Source organism: Salvelinus namaycush, chromosome 3, assembly GCF_016432855.1.
Source record: "Salvelinus namaycush isolate Seneca chromosome 3, SaNama_1.0, whole genome shotgun sequence".
In the NCBI taxonomy this organism is placed as follows: domain Eukaryota; kingdom Metazoa; phylum Chordata; class Actinopteri; order Salmoniformes; family Salmonidae; genus Salvelinus; species Salvelinus namaycush.
The window spans coordinates 22,288,600-22,305,989 of record NC_052309.1 but is presented as its reverse complement, the minus strand read 5'-3'; the positions used below and the strand labels follow the sequence as shown (position 1 = coordinate 22,305,989).

Sequence of the window (17,390 nt, the reverse complement as noted above, 5' to 3'; positions counted from 1 at the left end):
AGTTTCTTGGCAACTTCTTGCATGGAATAGCCTTCATTTCTCAGAACAAGAATAGACTGATGAGTTTCAGAAGAAAGTTGTTTGCTTCTGGCCATTTTGAGCCTGTAATCGAACCCACAAATGCTGATGCTCCAGATACTCAACTAGTCTAAAGAAGGCCAGTTTTATTGCTTCTTTAATCAGACAACAGTTTTCAGCTGTGCTAACATAATTGCAAAAGGGTTTTCTAATGATCAATTAGCCTTTTCAAATGATAAACTTGGGTTAGCTAACACAACGTACCATTGAGTGATGGTTGCTGATAATAGGCCTCTGTACGCCTATGTAGATATTCCATTAAAAATCAGCTGTTTCCAGCTGCAATAGTCATTTACAACATTAACAATGTCTACACTGTATTTCTGATCAATTTTATGTTATTTTAATGGACAAATTAAAAAACAATGTTCAAAAACAATGTTGCAGAGTGTAAATTGTGTATGTTGAAAACAACACATCCCTGCTTGTGAAAGCAGGGACATTTTAAACCTATTTCACTGTTTAATTCCCTCAGAAAACAACATGTTACACTAGCAGGTGCTGCTTAATAGCACTATTATACAGTATGGGGTCCATTTCAGGCATAGAAATATGACTACCAAAGCATTATACTGTGCACTGTGCAGTGGGAAAGGTCACATTAAAGCATATCCTCAGTGTTTCACAGGTCACTGGGGGCCTAAAGACAGCATTGATTGGCCATAGAAAAGGCCCTGAGAGATGTGCTTATTCCAGAAATAATATTGGAGGGAACTAACGCCACGTTAACCTTCAGCACAATGCACTTATTGTGTACCAAGGGACTGTTGGCCAGGAGAACTGGACATGTAATGAGTCTCTTCAGCTGACGAGACTGATCCGCTCCCACTGAGTCTTACTGACATCCACTTACTCACAAGGGAGGGAGGGTGTGGCAGACAGAGAAGAAAAAAGAGGGGTGAGAGAATGACAGGGAAAGGTAGAGAGAGAGAGAAGAACAGGGAAAGGTGGAGAGAGAGAGAGAGAAGAACAGGGAAAGGTAGAGAGAGAGAGAAGAACAGGGAAAGGTAGAGAGAGAGAGAGAGAGAAGAACAGGGAAAGGTAGAGAGAGAGAGAGAAGGACAGGGAAATGTAGAGAGAGACAAGGACAGGGAAAGGTAGAGAGAGAGAGAGAGAGAAGAACAGGGAAAGGTAGAGAGAGAGAGAGAAGAACAGGGAAAGGTAGAGAGAGAGAGAGAGAGAGAAGAACAGGGAAAGGTAGAGAGAGAGAGAGAGAAGAACAGGGAAAGGTAGTGAGAGAGAGAAGAACAGGGAAAGGTAGAGAGAGAGAGAAGAACAGGGAAAGGTAGAGAGAGAGAGAAGGACAGGGAAAGAGAGAGAGAGAAGAACAGGGAAAGGTAGAGAGAGAGAAGGACAGGGAAAGGTAGAGAGAGAGAAGGATAGGGAAAGAGAGAGAGAGAGAAGAACAGGGAAAGGTAGAGAGAGAGAGAAGGACAGGGAAAGAGAGAGAGAGAGAGAAGAACAGGGAAAGGTAGAGAGAGAGAGAAGAACAGGGAAAGAGAGAGAGAGAGAAGAACAGGGAAAGGTAGAGAGAGAGAGAAGGACAGGGAAAGAGAGAGAGAGAGAAGAACAGGGAAAGGTAGAGAGAGAGAGAAGAACAGGGAAAGGTAGAGAGAAGAGAAGGACAGGGAACGGTAGAGAGAGAGAAGAACAGGGAAAGAGAGAGAGAGAGAAGAACAGGGAAAGGTAGAGAGAGAGAGAAGAACAGGGAAAGGTAGAGAGAAGAGAAGGACAGGGAACGGTAGAGAGAGAGGACAGGGAAAGGTAGAGAGAGAGAGAAGGACAGGGAAAGGTAGAGAGAGAGGAAGAGCGAGAAAGGGAAAGGTAGAGAGAGAGAGAGAGGTGAGCGAGACAGGGAAAGGTAGAGAGAGAGTGAGAGAGAGAGAGTGAGACAGGGAAAGGTAGAGAGAGAGAGAGCGAGACAGGGAAAAGTAGTGAGAGAGAGAGAGCGAAACAGGAAAAGGTCGAGAGAGAGTGAGACAGGGAAAGGTAGAGAGAGAGAGAGCGAGACAGGGAAAGGTAGCGAGAGAGAGAGAGCGAAACAGGAAAAGGTAGAGAGAGAGAGCGAGACAGGGAAAGAGAGACAGAGAGAGATAGAGAGAGAAAGGTAGCGAGAGAGAGAGAGACGGGGAGAGAGACAGGGGTGAGACAGGGAGAGAGACAGGGAGAGAGACAGAAAGAGAGACAGGGAGAGAGTCAGGGAGAGAGTCAGGGAGAGAGACAGGGAGAGAGACAGGGAGAGAGACAGGGAGAGAGACAGGGAGAGAGAGAAAGGGTGAGGATGAGAGGTAGAAGGGGAGGCAGAAAATGAGAGAGAGAGAGAGAGAGAAAGGCAGAGAGGGAAAGAGAGAGAGAGAGATAGAGAGTTAACAGTTAAGAGGTAGAGTAAGCAAAACATAAAGAAGAAAAAATAAAAAAAGAAGATAAAAGCTCAAAAGAGCATCCTCGGCCCTAATGAGCTCGGCAGCAGAAATTCCATGGCGATCGATGCACGATGCAGGTTTACAGGCGGAGGCCTTGAGAAAAGAAGCGGCCATCTCATCTGAGACTCTAAAACATCCCACTCATTTCCGATGCACATAATAAGAGCTCATTCCTCTGGAGCAGGGGTGTCAAAGTCAAATGGACGGAGGGCCAAATAAAAAATTTAGCTACAAGCCGAGGGCCGGACTGTTCGAATGTTCATTGAAAAAATTTTAAATGACGCATATAGTCTAGTGAACCTAATTGAACCTACTGAAAACCTAACAAATATATTCCAATATGATCAGATAAATAAAGCAATATTTTCTTATGGCTCTGTCAGTAATCTTTAATTTTCAACAGACACAAAAGACAAATTTCCTTTATATAAAAATCCCCATAACATGAACATTAAATGAAAGAAACCGGTATTCAAGGCACCATCAGTAGCCTATATTTTCTATTTTAGCAAAAGTGGGCTAAATTTACTTCAAAGAAAAAAACAATAATAGCAATTTTCTATCATCCACTCAACTGAAATATTTTTAAAATATAATTGGATTGAAATACAATAAAATAAAGTGCAAAAATCTATTAATCAAAAACAACACTTTGTTTAAGGAGAAGTAACATGCAGTGAAAACAAATATTAAACTTTAACTTTTAAACTTGAACTGAGTAAAAACTCTAAATATGTGATTGCACAGTAATGTTCACTTGTTTGAGGTTGAGGGTGATACTTGGTGGTGTCCCATCTTTTCCACAAGTTCATCAATGTTCGGGGTAAGGCTCTGAGCTGAGGAAATCCTCAGAATTGAGTGGAGGTGTTCAGCAGTAAGTCGACTTCTGTGTGATGTTTTGTTCAGGTTCATCAAAGAAAACAGTTGTTCACACAGGTATGTGCTGCCAAACATAGACAACGTTTGAGCAGCCTGGATGCGCAGCTGGGGCATTGTGTCGGGGAGGAAACGGGCGAACTCCGCAGCACCCACTGCCGCATATTTTGCCCTCAGTGCATCATTGCATTGGAGGTCAATCAACTCCATTTGGAGGTTTGGTGGTGAGCTTTCCACGTCAACAGCAAATGGGTTACCGAGCAGTTCCAACCTGCTTTTTTGTGCTTCAAAGTCAGCAAATCGGCGTCGAAAGTCAGCGGCAAGCATACCTATTTTATCAGCCAACTGTGCGCTCGGGAACGCACTGGTAGAGAGCTTCTCTTTCATGGTCTGGCAGCTGGGAAAGTGGCTCAAATTTTCTTTCCGCATCTGCGTCTCCCACAGAGTCAGTTTGGTTTTAAATGCCTTCACTGTACTGTACATATCAGAGATGACATGATCCCGACCCTGCAGCTGCAAGTTCATTGCATTCAGATGACTCGTAATGTCACACAGAAAAGCCATTTCACACAGAAACATTTCGTCTCGGAGTTGTGTTGTGTCTTTCCCTTTGCTGTCCAAGAACAGACAAATCTCCTCACGAAGCTCGAAACATCTTTGAAGCACCTTTCCCTGGCTTAGCCATCGCACCTCTGTGTGATAAGGCAAATCACCATGCTCCGTTTCTAACTCCGTCAGAAATGCCTTGAACTGGCGGTGATTCAAACCTTTGGCTCTGATAAAGTTAACTGTGCGCGTGATGATGCTCATTACATGCTCCATTTTCAAGGCTTTACCGCACAACGCTTCCTGGTGTATGATACAATGATAAGCTGTCAGCTCACCTGTCGCGTTTTCCTCTTGCATCTTTTCCCGTATCTTCGCCACCAGTCCGCTCCTGTGTCCACACATCGCAGGTGCTCCGTCGGTTGTCAAACCCACGAGTTTTTCCCAAGGCAGCTCCATCTCATTTACACATCTTGACACCTCTTCATACAAATCATGCCCCGTAGTTGTGCCATGCATAGGACGTAAAGCCAAAAACTCCTCTGTCACGCTTAGGCTGGAGTCCACTCCGCGGATGAAAATTGACAACTGGGCAATGTCAGAAATGTCGGTGCTCTCATCCACAGCCAAGGAATATGCAATGAAATCTTTTCCCTTTTTCACAAGCTGCTCTTTTAGATTGATGGACAACTGGTCTACTCTCTCGGCAATGGTGTTTCTGCTCATACTCACATTTAAAAAGAGTTGCCTTTTTTCTGGGCAAACTTCGTCACAAACTTTAATCATGCAGTTTTTGATGAAATCCCCCTCCGTAAATGGCCGGGCTGATTTAGCGATCTCTTCTGCCAAAATAAAACTGGCCTTGACAGCAGCCTGGCCTTGTGATTTGGCTTTTTTGAACAGAGCCTGTCGAGATTTGAGGCCTCGTTTTAATTCCTCTGCCTTTTGTAGCCTTTGTTCCATGTCCATATTCTTGTTTTTGTCCGCGTGTTTCGTTTCATAATGTCGTCTCAGATTATACTCTTTCAGTACCGCCACACTTTCTCCACACAGAAGACACACAGGTTTTCCAGCTACCTCCGTGAACATATACTCCGACTCCCACCTTGTTTGAAACCCCCGGTTCTCAGTGTCCACCTTCCGTTTTGCCATTTTTGATGGGTATCTGAAAGTTAATTTTACTGTGATGCTGACGACTGCTGTGCCAATAAATATTGAAATGAAGCAGCCTACTGCTCGGTGCGTCACCGTTGCATTGTGGGAAATGTAGTATTGGTGCGTGTAAAAGATCTGCGGGCTGCCGGCTTGCTGCGGTCTGCGGGCCGGTTCTAATAATAAATCAAGATCATCCCAGGGGCCGTAAAAAACCTTCTCGCGGGCCGGATGTGGCCCGCGGGCCTTGACTCTGACATATGTGCTCTGGAGGGAGCTGAAAGGGCCCGAAGGAGAGACAGAGCAGGCAGAAATATCTCTGTTGAGTGGGACCGAGGCGATGGAGGAGGGGAGATCAGAGGGGAAGGGCAACAAGAACTAAACCCCAGGCTGACATGACATTCACGCAGCTCCTCAGTTCTAGGAGAGAGGTGCATGATGGGGCTGATGCAACAGAAACAATATTGCCACTCTGCATTCAAAGGTATTGTATTGCATCATGTTTATTTGCTACTCTGTAATGCAGAGTTATGGGGCTGTGGAAATCTCCCATAGAATACTGTTTGAAACTAAAGCAACAAGTTGAAAAGCACACCTGCACACCTCCAATAAGGACCAAAGTGATGACGAGGCAATCTAAAAGACAGCACTCCGATGAGTGATCTCCTTCTATTGGAGGATCAGAGGAGCGATCCAGGGATCTAGCATCTGACTTTAATGGCTGATCCCATTGTTCAGGAGCCCAATAAAGTCAAGTCAGAGTGCACCAGACCCTAGATTTCCTGATCAATCACTCTGTCCATAGGAATGACAGGGCCACAGAGAATCCATCAATAACAACTGCTTTTGTCTCCTCACTGATAAACTCTATGGATTATATCCCAGTAATAAACCAACAAAGCAATAACTTCTCCAGGATGTGTCATTCATCAGTGAGTGTCAAACAGCCATCCCTATTCGATATGTCCATCCTCTAATATTTTCTCAGATGACCTCCGTAATAGAGGCTCCTCATCTATTACATTCGCACAGAAGGACAAACACTGGGAAGGGAGACATGGAGTAACATTCTGACTCCACTCTTGTCATTCAGGGCTAAATTGTTATGGCGTGATAGCGAGGCCAGTCCTAGGGATTACTTTAGTCAGAGAGTAAATAAAAGGGCCTCACAGAGGAGTACAAACCCCCTCCGTCATCAGCAGCAGCACTGCCCTGTCATGGAGAGGGAGGCCATGTGAGCGCGGTGTCCATCTGTCCGCTGTAATTAAGCCGTGGGCTGTCAGAGCCAGAGAGGAGAAAAGGGTGACACAGCCCCGTGTTGGAGATAGGGGACTGTCTTTCACTTACCCTTGGCTCTCTGCGGAGCAGGCAGGGACGCCAGTGAGCAGCCAGCCACGTGGCGAAGAGAAGACAGAGACAGGGGTATAAGGCTCGCTCGGTGGGATGTTAAGCGTATGGGTAAATAGGAGCGCGGCGGGGCGGTAATGAGATGCACCCGTCCACCCCGGCACAGCACGGCGCTGCAGCTCGGAGAGGAGACGGGCGGGAGATTAGCTGAGACGAAGGTCACGTTTAAACATGCTGCGTCTTCCTCAGCACCCAACCCTGTTTATCTACCATGTGTGTGTGTGCGTGCGTGTGACAGGAAACATAGTGGTTAAGAGCGTTGGGCCAGTAACCTAAAGATCGCTGGTTCGAATCCCCAAGCTGACGAGGTGAAAAATCTGTCAATGTGCCCTTGAGTAAGGCCCTTACCCCTAGTTGCTCCTATACGTCCCTCTGGATAAGACCATCTGCTAAATGACTCAAATGTAAACGTAAAATGTGTGCTGTAAACTACAGGGCTGCAGGTGTCTGGAACCTCAGAGCTGAGACAGTCCCCTATGGCTCCTCATTACCTAGTCTGCAGCAGACCTGTGAGGTCAACATTTACCTCACTACACCTCTGTCCTCACCTCCCCCTTATACATCCCCTATCAGACAACCCAGAGTTGTGTTACAATCTGACAGCAGTACATGATGGGCCCCCTGCATCTCAAACTTCCTCATTCTCTGGCAGATTGCTTGTTTTGAAGAGGCCTGATTGGAGAGAAAGAACATCTGATTGGCTTCCTGTGTTCCCTGCGCTGAAGTGAATGGGTGTGTGTGTGGGTGAACGCGCTTGAGTGTATTGATGGGTCAGGATATAGTTCCAAACAGTTTCCATCAGGACTTTGAGGCTTACATTCACATGATCATACTGCAGGACCACGAGCACATATATCAGAGGCTCCACCAACGGGACGTACTGTAGAACTCAGAGACAGATGACCTGAGTCCGATTAAGAAAACCAGTCTTCCCTAGAGCTTGGATGCTGCCTGTCAATTTCAGACACCAAGGTTGTTATTCAGTGCTATTGATTGCTTTAGTGTTATTGAGAAGGACAGAGCCAGATCTGTTAATGTAGCTGACTGGTGAATCAATGACGAGTGAGAAACAGGGAGAAGTGTGTGTGTGTACATTGTTAGCTAACCAATCAGTGCTATGTGTGTGTACAGTGAGTGGATGTCTCCAGGTTTTATGGTTGGAGGAGCAGTGTAAGTCACCGAAGGCTAAGGCAGACATATCGCATCACATCGCCAATGAAGAACTACACAAAAATTGAATTCAGCCACTCATTTCTAATTTGGTCGAAATCGATTGAGCTACTTTATGTCCTAAACACCCAAATATTTTGGCGAGTCATTCTTAGACAAAGTGTTAGGATTGGGGAAGAAGTGTTGAGGGCTCCAATGTGTGTGGACTACATAAAGCATGTTTCCATGGGTGTGCTAAGGAGAAGCAGAGGAGCGGGAGAAGCTGGAGGGAGCAGCAGCCACACAGAACACGGACAGAGCAGAGTTTACCTGGTCCTGTGTTCTGCGGGTATGCCATGTAGCCGCCTTTTCCTCGGGCCCCCCTACCTGAGCCACGCGCTGCTGCCACCGCCGCTGCCGCCACTGGTCCATACGCCGTCGCCGGGAAGCCTGTGGGCACACAGAGGAAACATGTCACTCACTGTCATCCCAGACTAAGCTAGTTGAACCCAGAGGCTGCTCCACAGGAGATCATCACAGTGTTCTAGTGTTCTATCGACACGCTCTGGGATCTGACTTACATAGCCTTCCCATTTATACAGAGAGATAGAGAGGGATAGAAAGAGGGAGAGAGAGACACAGAGAGAGACAAATAGCCTTCCCATTTATACAGAGAGATAGAGAGGGAGAGAAAGAGGGAGAGAGAGACACAGAGAGAGACAAATAGCCTTCCCATTTATACAGAGAGAGAGAGAGAGAGAGGGAGAGAGAGAGACACAGAGAGACAAACAGCCTCCCATTTATACAGAGAGAGAGAGGGAGAGAGAGAGACACAGAGAGAGACAAATAGCCTTCCCATTTATACAGAGAGATAGAGAGAGGGAGAGAGAGAGAGGGAGAGAGAGACACAGAGAGAGACAAACAGCCTTCCCATTTATACAGAGAGAGAGAGGGAGAGAGAGAGACAGGGAGAGACACAGAGAGAGAGACAAACAGCCTCCCATTTATACAGAGAGAGAAAGGGAGAGAGAGAGACACAGAGAGAGACAAATAGCCTTCCCATTTATACAGAGAGATAGAGAGAGGGAGAGAGAGAGGGAGAGAGAGACACAGAGAGAGACAAACAGCCTTCCCATTTATACAGATAGAGAAAGGGAGAGAGAGAGACACAGAGAGAGACAAATAGCCTTCCCATTTATACAGAGAGATAGAGAGAGGGAGAGAGAGAGGGAGAGAGAGACACAGAGAGAGACAAACAGCCTTCCCATTTATACAGAGAGAGAGAGGGAGAGAGAGAGACAGGGAGAGACACAGAGCGAGACAAACAGCCTTCCCATTTATACAGAGAGAGAAAGGGAGAGAGAGAGACACAGAGAGAGAGACACAGAGAGAGAGACAAACAGCCTTCCCATTTATACAGAGAGAGAGAGGGAGAGAGAGAGACACAGAGAGAGACAAATAGCCTTCCCATTTATACAGAGAGATAGAGAGAGGGAGAGAGACACAGAGAGAGACAAATAGCCTTCCCATTTATACAGAGAGATAGAGGGAGAGAGAGAGACACAGAGAGAGACAAATAGCCTTCCCATTTATACAGAGAGAGAGAGAGGGAGAGAGAGAGACAGAGAGAGACAGACAAACAGCCTTCCCATTTATACAGAGAGAGAGAGGGAGAGAGAGAGACACAGAGAGAGACAAACAGCCTCCCCATTTATACAGAGAGAGAGAGAGGGAGAGAGAGACACACAGAGAGAGACAAATAGCCTTCCCATTTATACAGAGAGATAGAGAGAGGGAGAGAGAGAGGGAGAGAGAGACACAGAGAGAGACAAACAGCCTTCCCATTTATACAGAGAGAGAGAGAGAGGGAGAGAGAGAGACAGAGAGAGACAAATAGCCTTCCCATTTATACAGAGAGAGAGAGGGAGAGAGACAGACAGGGAGAGACACAGAGCGAGACAAACAGCCTTCCCATTTATACAGAGAGAGAGAGGGAGAGAGAGAGGGAGAGAGAGAGAGAGGGAGAGAGAGACACAGAGAGAGATAAACAGTCTCCCATTTATACAGAGAGAGAGAGGGAGAGAGAGAGACACAGAGAGAGAGACAAACAGCCTTCCCATTTATACAGAGAGAGAGAGGGAGAGAGAGAGACAGGGAGAGACACAGAGAGAGAGAGAGACAGGGAGAGACACAGAGAGAGAGACAAACAGCCTTCCCATTTATACAGAGAGAGAAAGAGAGTGAGAGCGAGGTACACTTGTGAAGATGCGTGCATACGCACATACACATAGATAGACACGCATGTATGTGCACACACACACATGTATGTGCACACACACACACATATGCAATCACTCACTCACACACACTGTATCTTGTGAGAGGTTAGGGTAGGCGGGAGGTCCTCTCTTCCATGCTGAGCCTTCACTCGCCTAATTATCAGCACACACACACGCTGTGCTGGGCCGGGGGCTGGGCCGGTCACACTGTCGATAAACTGACAGGGGGGGGGGCGGCACAATCATTTACTCAAATTAAATAATTAGGGCGCCTTAAAACGCTCACTATCGTTTCGATCAGGCCCAGTTGTGCATGCCTCTTAATTGAGTTAGCAGCAGCGAGTGAGCTCCACTTGGTGGAGGCTCTCTGTGCCATATTGCCATATTTCCATTTAGCGTGGGGAGACTATCTCAGCTGGGTGTAGTGGAGGGGATGTCAACGGCTTTACTCTGGGGAGAGACCAGCTTCTTTAGAGCTTTACAGCATTGCTCTCTGGGAGGTGTGGTTCTGTAATGTGTCCCCTGTATTTTCTTCTGGCCCCAGAAGTTACCAGTTGCTACACTCTAAAAATGAAGGGTTCAACAACGGTTCTTCTAAGATCTGCAAAGTTCTTCAAAGAATCTTAGGGTTCTTGGCACTGAAAATGGACCCCAAAAGGTTCTTCCAAGAACCCCATAGGAGGTGTGGTTCAACGAGGAACCTCCTTAGTTGGTGGGGGTTCTTGCAGGAACCTAACTGCCCAACTGAAACATTTGGATTTTAAAGGACAGCAGTTGCAGGTACTTAACTGAAAAATGTAAAGATCTCCTCAATTTAAGGTAAGGTTTGTCACTAGTATGACCTAAATTGATATTGTTTTATGATGATACTATCTATCTTTACATATTTATGGCAATCTTTCTGAAACAGAAAATGGACACAATTCGATGGATATCAATCAACAATGAGGTAAGAATGTGTAGGCTATAAGAATATGTTGAAGGCTAGCTGTACTGGGTGCTGATGACTGAACTGCTCATTTTTTGTGTCTGTATTCAGACCCCTTGACTTTTTCCACATTTTGTTACGTTACAGCCTTATTCTAAAATGTATTATATTGTTTTTTGCCTCATCAATCTAGAAATAATAACAAATAATAACAAAGCAAAAAAAAAAAAAAATATATTTTGCTAATTTAATTAAAAAAATATTAAAAAAATTAAAAAAATATATCACATTTACACAAAGGGGGGTAGTTAAATAATCAACCCAAAAAGTTATTCAAAAAGGTTTTTCGAGGACCCATTAAAAGGGGTTCTTTGAACTTATAGGGTTTCCCCACAGTTCAATTTGAAGAACCCCTAAAGGATACTCCAAGAACCTTTTCTTTTTAGTGTATGGTTCAGCTTCGGCCACTTGAATGCATGAGTGAAGGTATCAAAATATTTTCAGACACTCAAATTGAGCCTTGACATTTTGTGGGGGGTTGGAAACTATCCTTCTCACTGTCATGTTCATATCCAATCAATACTCATTGCAAGAACATTTGCATTTGTTGTTTTACTGTGACTTTCCGAGCCAATCTGTTAATATGTTAAAATGCTGTTCAAATACACCGATTAGGACTTCCACTGATTTACTCAGTATACCGGTGCATTTCTCTAACAATTTAACTAATACCAGCATCATTACAGTGTCCAATTAAAGCAACAAGTGGAGTCAGTGTGTCTATGCCTCTTTTAGAGCATTGATGTAATTACAGTGCAGTCTCTCTCTCTCTAATGAACACACCCATCTCTGCCTGACAGAGACTCGTCCATGCCCAGGGCCTGACACCAGAGATGGCTGCTCCTCTCTCCTCTCCCCTCCCCTCCCCTCCCCTCCCCTCCCCTCCCCTCCCCTCCCTCTCTCACACAGAGGAATGGCATGTCATTAGGCCTGACGACTAGCCTGACTCTTCACTCTGGCCCTAATATGCTTTTGCATAATCAAACAGCCCACATTATCCTGACAGGAACGTACTGTTAACGAGAACATTCAATCTCCTAATTACCCTGCCAGCTAGTCAGCCAGAGAGATGTGGTCTTGATCTTTTCAAAACAGAAAGTGTTCTGTGTTATGTGTGTGTGTTCTGTGTTGGGTTGTGTGTGATATGTTCTGTGTTCTCTATGTGTTGTATTCTGCGTTTGTGTACTGTGTGTGTTGGGCTGACAAGCAGCTGGACAGACACACAGGGGAAGTGTTGAGCCCTCTCCGGAGGAAGTCGAGAGTGTTTTTCTGATACTGTCGAGGTGAGAAGACCACCAAGGTGTGACCTATTTTCTGGGCCAGCGTCCCCCTACAGTTCTGCCCAGAGGGGCTCACAAAAAGACTGATGAGGGTGAGGCAAGGGGAGGTGGGAGGAGGCAAGAGGGCAGGTCAGAGGAACAGCAGGAGGAGGAGAAAAACACATTGGTTTTATGTAAGTCACACCTCTGCAGACACAATGTGAGCATGAGCGAGAACGTTGGTGTGAGGTGCCGTCATGCTGGGACCGTAAGGTGGGCGAGAAGCAAAGACCTGCCGTTACAGGAAAAATAGCTCACAGCTCAGAGACGTGAGTGTGTGATGGGTAGGGTTGCAAAATTCTGGTAACTTCCCCAAAATTCCCAGGTTTTCAATTTCCAGAAATCCCAGTTGGAAGATTCACAGAAACAGAAGGAAATAAGCAGGAAATGCAGAATCCTCCAACCAAAACTTTTTTCAACCTTAGAGTTTTTAAACCTTAGTGCGCCGCCCTGTGGGACACCCAAACACGGCCGGTTGTGATACAGCCTGAAATCTAACCAGGGTCTGTAGTGACGCCTCTAACACTGAGAAGCAGATAGACGGAAAGCTTTTCACAATCAGTCCCCATTTCCCTCAAGTCTAAGACGGCCCTGATTCAAACATCACTTTTTATATTCTACACCTCTCTTTAATCTCTTCAGAAAAACACAACTCAGCTCGGATGTTATGCTTAATGACGGTTACGCATCCCTGCCTCTCCACAAATGCCAGCCCCGCTGTTGCCGTGCAGAAGAGCCCTTTGCTGGAGTCAACACTCTTTTCTCTTTCTCGCTCTGTTTTACTAAGTACTGTATCTTCCCCTCCCTGCCATTTGACCCTGTGGCTTCAAAGTTAGTGGCAGGCAAAGTTGTGGAGAGAGATTAACTTTTCAGGATTAGGTGGGTTAATTAATAGATCGCTGCGGCTCTTTGTTTTGTGTTCAGGCGGTAAGAAGCTGCCCAAGAGAGGCACTGCAGCATTAAATCAATTTCATGGGCCTTTTATTACTGAGAAGATAAAGCCAATATTTAGCTTTACATTTGTCACTATTGTTTGGACCTGCTTTGCCACTTGAGTGGCTGCGCTCTCTCAGTGGGGACTGGGGACAAGGACACATCTGTTTATGGACTGGGGGCCCGAGGGGGCCTCTGGGGACCTGTCCTCAGCGCTGTCCTCTATCCTCTCTGCTTCGGCTGAGAGCACAGGCATTCGCTCCACTTCAACAGAAGAGTCAGACAGAAGCACTGATTAGACTCACAGCAGCCCTGCAGTATACACTTCTTCTCTTTGAGCACTCAGACTTTGTCATCATTTTTGTCTTCAACTAATTCAAAACAACATGGGGTAAGTCATCTATTCATAACCACAAAGCTGCCATTGATATCCGGTAAAAAACGAGATTAAGAGAAACAAATCGTGAGTTTCTCTTACCTTCCTTTGAGAGAGGTCATTCACAGTAACAGCTACGGTGTATCTCCTCCCAGCTCTCTCCACAGTGTATCAGTCTCTACACTATACATAGCCATCCTGGCCCCCTGTAGCCGTGTGACGCCACTACGCTCACCTCTCTGTCCTACATCCATCTCCCTTTCTCTCTCATTCAAACTACCACTGTTTTACACTCCATTCCACTCCATTCTGTCATCCCTTACGCTCATCTATACCTAATCCATCTCATTAGCTCTGCTCATTTCTCATTGTTCCGTGAAACTTGACAACATTTTGCACCACTCTCCTGTTCCATGTCCCACACTGGCTTTATCTCAGTGTCCGACCCCCTTTTTCCAGAATCCAATGTGGCACGTCACTACGACGCTTTCACTATGACGATGGACTGCTGCAGCGAGCGCCCCACAGTAAGGTCACAGCCGTGTCCTGAGCGCTATGACAACAGCTTGGCTGATGTAAGTGTCCTCTGTATTGTTCTGTTGCAGCTCAGCTCACCTAACAATGACAATGCAACACTATTCCCCTGCTCTGCTTTGCACTAAACAACATTGTACATTGTAGTAATTTAGCAGAAGCTCTTATGCAGTAGTACGCACAGTTAGTGTGCTCCTCTTAAGATAGCTAGGTGGGACAATACAACTGAGATGTCTTACTTAAGATACTCTTTGAAGAGGGCCACAGGGCAGAGAAAGAGCTGGAGATTGTAGCTGGAGAGTGTTTTTATCAAAGCGCTGCTGTAGTTTTACATAGCCATATTATTCACTCTTCTGGTTTGTCTATCTGAAAGGGGGGTACATAAAAGTTCTCCGTACAGAGGGTGAGTCTCTTACAGAGGGAATACATCGGTAAACACAGTCATGGCCCACAGGGAAAGACAAGAATCTCTGAGAGGCAGCCTCACTGTGGCCTCACTAAGAAGAGGAGGAGGGGTGGGTGGGGGGGTGGGGGGGACACTGGGGAAATCGAGAGAAAAAAAATCTCTCCCCTCTACATTCCCTTTTACAGGAACCTTTGAAAAAAGAAATAGCAAAATATAAAATGAGAAACAAGAGGGGGAAAAAAACGGATGTCATCTTTTTATCTCCAGGCTGACAAGTGGCCCATTGTTGTCGTCCTTCAGCACCAAGTCTCTTCTTTGTTGTTTGGAAAAAGCTCTTCGCCAGCCGTATCAAAGGCTCAAATCACAGATGAGCTGGAGAGAACCAGGTGGCTTTTATATGAGCTGCCACTCACACACTAGCTTCTCACCTCTCCTTTGAGTGAATTCATTCTTAATGCCTCCGAATCAATGAAAACACCCACACACTGAGTTCTCTTTCATACAATAGAAATGTAAACTTACAATCTGTGAGAATTTGTGTCTGCGAGCATGCACTGAAGTACTGTACCTGTGCTTTTAAAAAGACTGGGTTGTCTATTCATGTTGGTCGGTGTAGTTGTGGTTGTGTGTGTGTGTGTGTGTGTGTGTGTGTGTGTGTGTGTGTGTGTGTGTGTGTGTGTGTGTGTGTGTGTGTGTGTGTGTGTGTGTGTGTGTGTGTGTGTGTGTGTGTATATACCCAATGGATTTGTGTGAGTGCGCTTATGGATGTGTGTGTGTGTGTGTTTGCGATCACCTTTGTGTCCGCCTGCAAGTGTGAACAGTGTCTCTTTTTGTGTCGATGGAGGGCAAATGGTTCCGTTTGGAATGAAACCATTTGGTACACTGATCCTTTGTTATTACGACTTCATGGGTTTTGATTTGGGGACAGGGAAAGTCATTTATAGAAATACGGAGAAAGCCCAGAGTCCAAAAAAAGTCAGGCTTTACGATGGTAATTGCATGTTTCATACACCATTGAAAATAATGATGTGGGGAGGAAGCAGAGAGATTTGGAAAAATCCCAAACCCCTATATCCTCCTCTCCTCTCCTCTCCTCTCCTCTCCTCTCCTCTCCTCTCCTCTCCTCTCCTCTCCTCTCCTCTCCTCTCCTCTATGGAGCAGAAGACAGAGGGAGCAGCTAGCTAGTTACTGTAGCTGAGGAGGAAAGCCGATAGTTTCCTCATGAACTATAATGAAGCAATATATTGTGACAGAATCAACCACAACACTGGAACACTGCGACCATTACAAACGTCGGTCTCTCTAAAGGTCAGAGAGACACGATTTACGACTAATTACCACATTCACACCTCTGTAAACACACACACACACACACACGTACCCAGCAGCACCACATGAGCTACGTGCTTGCGTTTCATACAGCTACTGTATAGTGAGGGAATGATAAACGACCACAGGCTATATTACTTTGTCATCGCGTCTTTTTGGCACCCATAGTTTATGAGGGTGACTTACTTGGCTCCTGAGAGAGATGTTCACACATACCATTAAACGTTGAAAGACTTTCCAACCGATTGTGCCGAAGGTGTCTGAGTGCACTGGAGCAGCCAGAACATTCTGTCTAACAAACTACATAGCGCTCAACACAGACAGCTCATGGAGTCCCGAGGCAATCTGCTGCAGAGCTGAGAGAGAATCAGGAGTATGGAGATGTCCAGCCTCAGTAGTTTTCAGGTTATCTCATATACATGTAATACCATAAACCTGACATGGACATGGTTATTTCTTCCCCTCATCAGTATTAGTGTATGTTGGTCTCTGGTCCAGGGTCAGTAGAGAGAACCTGGCCAGGACACACAGCTGGGTTTTTCTCTGGAACTCTTTGTTAGCGTAACATCTCAATCCGATTTAGAATCAAGACTTATAACAAGGGAGTGTTAAGCCTGTGGGATCCTGTTGAATCAAAGAGCCCAGAGAAAGTTCAGAATGTGTGTGTGGGACTGGACACCGTCCTCCTAACCAGATGCCAGTGTTGTTCCTCTGGGGGCGGGACCTTGATATTAATTAGACTAGGCCACCATGGCCCCTTCCCAATAATAACAAAGTAAACAGTCTTTAAATAAAAATAAAAAAGCTATTTATTATATTTAGAAATACTGCGCCAAACATCTTACTTAAATATAAAATTGCGCAACTAAAGATCTAATTTGGTCAAATTTTTTTATTATTGTTTTTATTTTTTCCTTTCACGATATAATAACAAAGCAATTTAATTACATTTGGCATTAAACAATAACTTCACAGATATGAATACACAGCGCATTCGGAAAGCACCCAGGCCCCCCGACCCCCGACCCTCCACACCCCGCCACAGCCCCACTCCTAAACGGACCAAAGAAAAAATCTTCCTCATCAATCCACACACAACTCCCCACAATGACAACGAGAAAACAGCTCCCCAAACCTGCCCCCACCCCACCACCATGGGGCACCGCGTACAGACCGACGAGGGAAAAAACAACCTAATCCATTCTAGAACAAGGCCGCAACGCAACAAAATGCGGAAAGGATGAAGGGGCGTGAACCCCCCCGAACACACCGCACACACAATAAAGAAATAAAAGGAAACAACTTTCATTTTTCAGTCTGTCAATATCGTTAGTGATATTCAGTAATAGCCAAGCAGGATTTGCAGGCATTGTGGTACGCAGAATATCCCAATCTTTTCCATTACCTTCTGCAAAAGGTATGCAAGCTTGGACAGTCAGAGAACATATGGATCATATCACCTGTACTTGACTGACATCTCCAGCATAGACAGGATTCTATCAAACCCATTCTGTTCAACATCAGAGGAGTCCAATGAATCCTATTGAACACTTTAAATTGAATCAGCTTGGACCGGGCATCTCTCATAGGGAGGA

The 17,390-nt window shown here is 45.6% G+C and overlaps 1 protein-coding gene across 14 annotated transcripts in view; it reads right to left on the bottom strand.

Annotated features, from left to right (window-relative positions):
• Positions 1-17,390, bottom strand: part of LOC120045073 (RNA-binding protein Musashi homolog 2) — a 406,518-nt gene that overhangs the window by 28,072 nt on the left and 361,056 nt on the right. For 9 of the 14 annotated variants that reach the window (XM_038989926.1, XM_038989927.1, XM_038989924.1 and 6 more), the window contains exon 11: positions 7,962-8,081. In XM_038989926.1, coding sequence (XP_038845854.1) covers positions 7,962-8,081 — 120 coding nt within the window. The remainder of the gene's footprint in view (positions 1-7,961; positions 8,082-17,390) is intronic. The other 5 variants (XM_038989931.1, XM_038989938.1, XM_038989934.1 and 2 more) reach the window with 1 other exon arrangement.